General features: G+C 28.6%; 1 protein-coding gene across 1 annotated transcript; it reads left to right on the top strand.

The window, feature by feature from the left end:
* The first annotated feature begins 2,972 nt into the window (after window positions 1-2,972).
* LOC106408581 lies at window positions 2,973-5,609 on the top strand. Its single transcript, XM_013849323.3, has 5 exons — window positions 2,973-3,412; window positions 4,120-4,253; window positions 4,372-4,519; window positions 5,348-5,454; window positions 5,568-5,609. Exons 1-5 carry the CDS (start codon window positions 3,073-3,075, stop codon window positions 5,607-5,609), a joined length of 771 nt encoding a protein of 256 aa, XP_013704777.2. The 5' UTR covers window positions 2,973-3,072.
* The last annotated feature ends 391 nt before the right edge of the window (window positions 5,610-6,000 follow it).

Here is a 6,000-nt window from a genome sequence, read left to right as displayed (position 1 = left end):
TATATATGACAATTAATGATTTTGAATAATAAATATTTGATAAAAAATAGTCTATTCTCTATCATTTTTTAAAATTTTAACTTATTAAAATAAATTAAACAACGAATATAAATGATTATATAATAAAAATTTAGATTTTTTGTATATGTTATATTTTGAATTTTTAAAAACGAATATAAACGACTAAAGTTGTTAAAAATTTCACATTGAAATTTTTGTGATCCATGATTTAAAATTTATGTTATAACAAGATACAAATGATTACGAAATTACATAAGTAGGAAGTCTCATTTAATAAAAATTATATATATGTATATTAATATTTTTTTAAATAAATTATATACCATATAAAATACATAAGTATTTTAATTTCTAATTAGCTTTGAATTTTTTTGATAAACATTTTGAACAATTATTGACAACTTAATATTTAGATTTTAAACTTGGCATTGAATGTTTTTAAAATTATAAATTACTAAAACTATTAAACATCCCACAAATTTTTTATTGTTATCATTGATTTAAATTTTTTGTTATAAATAAATACAAATGATCAAAAATATTATGAGTATAAAATATTTTTGTAACAAATGTCAATATTAAAAGTGGACTATATATCTATGTTAATATCATTTAAACTTAATTTTATAACATATTTAAGTATTTGTACTAATTTAATTATATACGTAATAGTTACTAAATTTTTAATTATTCAATATATATTTATTAATTCATAATATGTAAAAAATATAATACTTAAAATAATTTATATATAATATTCATTTCGCGCAAGGCGCGGGTCTTAACCTAGTTTATATATATACAACAATCCAACCTAAATAAGAGTTAGTTCATTGGTACAACTAATCTATACATGTAACCAAGTAAACCGAGAAGATATATATCATAAATAAATTAACAAAAAAATCGATTGTGTAAACAAGCAGAAGAATCTTGGGACTCAAAGTCACTTTTTAAAGATGAAAATTAGCATACTTATTTTAATAGCTTGGTTTTACTTCGCATTGTAGGTAAGATTGTTTATTTGTTATTTGATTGATATGAGATTGACGGTACGAAACCCAAAGACTTGCCCTTTTCAGCTTTGTCCAAATCAGCACCAATCTTATTACACAAGTGAAGTACTTTGTAATGTATAAAACAAAAGTTATAATGTGTGAGAAGTGAGAACTAATCAATAATCGACCTTTTAACCGTTAATCGAAGATTCGTTCGTCTTTGAGAGGACACAAAATTAGGTTATGTCAATCACCTGTTTATATTATCTACCAATATTATACTTTTATGATTGGTGTTCACGATTAGAAACATGGAACATGTGTATGCATGTGTAGGCGACAGCTTCCATATATCACAGAAATAAAAATACAAATCTCTGTTAACATATTGAACGAAATTGAAATAACGAGGAGTAAGATAATAATTTAAGTATTAGATGAAGGCACTACTGTCATCCAATGACCTTTCGACTGATCAAAGAGGCTTGCCTTTGAACCCCATCCACCTCTTATACGGGCACTGCTATTTTGGCAATATCCATTCGCATCTATCATTTTAAAATCAAAAGTCATTCCTTCGTTAACTATTAATATAATACATGTAGGTCCTTTTTCTTCTTCAGTTAAATAAGCAGTATAAATATCCAATAGTTTCAAGTATCTAGAATCAACTGAATGAATAATTTGGTCGAAAAAAACAAGATGTCGTTTTAGTTGTTTTTCAAGTGAATATATAACGAAAAAACAATATATAACGAACGCAATTTTTTGTTTTTAACGAACGCAAATATACTAAGTTTGTAGTTTAAGGAAAAAAAACAAAATAACAAGAAATATACGAATATCTTGTTTATGATTTTCTTAGAACTCGGTCATCAGGTTTGATTCATAGAATACTGAATAGTCAATAAATATTTTATTGAAAGAAAGTAAATATTTCGTAGAAGTTGTATATATAACCAAGAAATCAACATGGTTGACAAAAATGTAAACTGCGCTATATTTATACTATATACTAAACAATACCATTTTTATCTACTATTTAGAAGTCTACTAGGACCATTTCGTTAATCACATAATATGACATAATAATTAATAGGAATATTAATAATAAATTAATTTTAACTATAGATTTGAATTTTATTTTCAGTTATAACAAATCTGTTTAGAAAAATCTAACAAAATCCTACTAAATTTTTAAATATTTTTTATTAAATATTGCATTAATTAATTTCATAATTAAGTAATATAATGCTTTCATTTAAATAAATTATCATCTACCACTAAAGCGGGTTCAAATTTGTTAATCATGTCAGATTTTTTTTATACAAATGAAGTTATTAACATATGTTAAAAATTTATTTCTACAGCTATATATTTTCAAAAATCATATGTTGAAGAATATTTTTTATTTGATTATTTCAAATTATGAAAACTCAAAAACGTAATAAAAAAAGTAAAATGTATAAAACAAACCCCTACATTAATAAAGTAATAAGAAACCTAAACAATAAAATTAAAAAGTTATAAAATATATAACACTAAGATATAAATTGTATATTTAAATTTATATAATAATATCAAAATTAAATATTTATAAAATGAAAATATATCCGCACGATGTGCGGGATAAACTCTAGTTATAGTTAAAATAAACAGTTATAGTTCCGTTCAATATTTGGTTACAAGCCCTTAATTTACTAATGTAAAAATTGTCCATCTTTTATTGTTTGCAAGACCTTTACTGTACACTTCATTTTAACTTGTGAAAATAATATATATATTATTCTTTATGCACAAAAATCTGTGTTTGTAAATACTTCATCCGTTTCTAAATAAATGTCACTTAAACATTTTTCACACAGATTAAAAAAATGAATAAAATGCATTGAAATTTTAAAGTGACATTTTTTATGTAAAAAAAAAAATGTTAGAATGATATAATTGTCCACCACTGTAAATCTGAGTATTTATGTAATTAGAAAGAGGCGAACATGTTTTTGAGTCTTTGTTGAGATACTTACATCAAGAAGCCCTCCCACTCCCAACAACCATGGCTTCGGTTCCGGTGAAGCCTCTACCTTTCGGACGCTTACAGCTTCTTCTCCGGAATATTACTCCAACGGTTCCAAGAGCTCAGTCAATGGTTTCAGCCTCTTTCAAACACCATCATTTCTTAGGACTCTCATCTTATGATATATGTATCTATGAATCTGTGAGGCATATGAGAAATCTTAGGTCTTGGAGCACTCGCCGGCGAGTAAGCAAAAGCCCCGGCGTATCTATGCCGGTAGCTTCTGCTGAAGATTTACCTGCGGTTTCTTGGGATTCTTGGAAGCCTGAGAAGACTACGGTGGTTCCGTCGCTGAGTGACGTCATTTGGCCTGCAGCAGGTTAGTCTTTTTTTAATTGAAAAATATGCTCACAAAGAAAATGAAAACACAATATCAGACAGCAAATTTCTTTTGTCCGAAGACAAGGGAAGAGAGAGACAGAGAGATCGTGTCTCTTCCAGTGACCAAATGGCTATTGAGTATTGATAATAACTGCATGAGTTGACCATATCCTGAATTTAGTAAGAAATAAAAAATCATGATTATTAATTTTCTAAATTAACTCGCATAACCTTTACTCGTAGAAACAAATATGGTTTTCAATTTATCAAGATTATACATATCATTCGCAAATCGTCATTGTCTATGCCAATCCTTGAACAGAGGCCTAAATTGTTTAATTGGTTTTATCGTTTTGTATATTGTTATCAAAAATGAAAGGAAATAGCTATAGTAGTATGTGATCATCATGCATTTTAATTTACGAACATGTATCATGTATGCATGCAAAATAAATGAAGTTACTTGATTAACTATAGGTCTTCTCATATGTGTTTTTAACCTTGAATGTATGACCGAGTTGATAAAATAAGTATACATGTACGGATGTATTAAAAATATTTTAAATGTTTTTTTTTATTTTGGGTTAAATATTTTTTTTTTTGAATTATACAGAGGTATCCTGCCTCCCCCTTACAGAAGTGATCCAGACTAGTCACGTATTTTGGGTTGAAGTGTTTTGTTGATATATTTTCTGGTACGAACAGGAGCGTTTGCGGCAATGGCGATACTGGGAAGGATAGATCATATATTAAACCCTAAAGGTATCTCAATGTCGGTTGCACCACTTGGTGCCGTCTCTGCCATTCTTTTCACCACTCCTTCTGCCCCTGCTGCTAGGGTAATTTCTTAAACGCTTTTCCTTTCTTTTGATTGAGACGCTATTTTTTTTAATGCAACCATTAAATGCTAGCTACTGTTGATCAAAACTGTGATGGGTGCATGTGTATTTATTTCAGAAATACAATATATTCATGGCTCAAATAGGTTGTGCAGCCATTGGAGTGTTGGCGTTTTCCATCCTCGGGCCCGGTTGGCTCTCCCGCAGCACCGCCCTCGCGGCTTCCATCGCGTTTATGGTCATTGCTCGTGCTAATCATCCGCCTGGTAACTGATTCCTACTTTTAGAGATGTTGTCCATTTTGACAAAAGTTTATAAATTTTTCATTACTAGAATTTTGTACTTATCTAATCATCCTAGCAAAACAAAACTAGATTTTCTTATAGTCTATTGTAATAAGAGTTAGACATGTGAGAAATATATATAGAACAGGATCTACAAATTCCCACGCTTAACATGAATGGGTAAATCTGGAACATCAAATTCCTCCCGTGCGGAAAATGAAATTACCTCAACTAAAATCATATTCCATATGCAATGTGAGAATTGTGGAGATATGAATACAAAAGTAGTAAAAGAGTTCCAGTACGTAGTAGCTTACAAATAACGCATATGTTTTATGGATATAGATATACAGTCCCATCTAGAAACATTGTATTCCGGAAACTAGTTTGGATTTCAATACTAGATTCCTCGTTATATATGAAGCATGCATATTGCGTTAGAGTTCTATAAAACGGAGATATTAAAGTGGAAAACGGCCTCGTGAGTGAAATAGATAAGTTCTATAAATTCCATTTTCTTATATATATATAGTATAACATCTTTAAATTAATATTCTATAAATTAATATACACTAAAAATCTTTATAAAATAATATAATTTTATAGCCTCAAATTGAGTTTTTGGTTCAATTAATATATCGATAAATTAATATCTCTATAAATTAATAAAAAAATTATAGTTTTGGTAGTTCCGACATTATTAATTTATAAATGTGTATATATATAATTTCTATCATTGTGTTTGTACCTTTTCTTACAAAATTAATATTTGATTAATCATTTCATATGATTTAATATCTGAAAAAACAGCGGCGAGTTTGCCACTGATGTTCATTGACGGAGCGAAGTTACAAAAGTTGAGCTTTTGGTACGTACTATTCCCAGGTGCAGCCGCTTGTATCGTCCTCTGCTTCCTCGTAATCCCTCCCTACTTTACCTTCTTAATTTCAACTCCAATATAAATATATTTATTTAGAAATTGTTTTCATGCTCTGAGATTATTTGATTAGATATGTTTTAAACTTTGCAGCAAGAGATCGTGTGTTACTTGAAGGAAAACTTGAAATTTTGACGAATGGAAATGGAACATGCACGTGTTTATACGTAAGTATACACACATATTGGTATGGTGGGGGAGTGGTATGGTGGGGGAGATCATGTGCAGATTCTTTATTCATTATAAACGTTTATGGTAGATGGTAGACATATTCGTATCCTATATTTATAATATATACACATACACATGCCTACAAAGCTTGTTATTTATACTTCTTTCAGTTTCTGTTTTTTACGTTGAGCTCAATTATTCTAGAGAAACGATATTGCTTATATATTTTCTCTTGATAAGATATAAAGATATTGCGTATATATATATCATCGTACAAAAATATGCTTCAATGGAATATAGACGGTTTCTTGACCTATAAAAATATAGATACACACGGTAGAATGTAGATTGTGTC

This window comes from Brassica napus, chromosome A6 (assembly GCF_020379485.1).
Source record: "Brassica napus cultivar Da-Ae chromosome A6, Da-Ae, whole genome shotgun sequence".
Classification (NCBI taxonomy): Eukaryota; Viridiplantae; Streptophyta; class Magnoliopsida; order Brassicales; family Brassicaceae; genus Brassica; species Brassica napus.
This window is presented reverse-complemented; position numbering and strand designations above follow the sequence as displayed.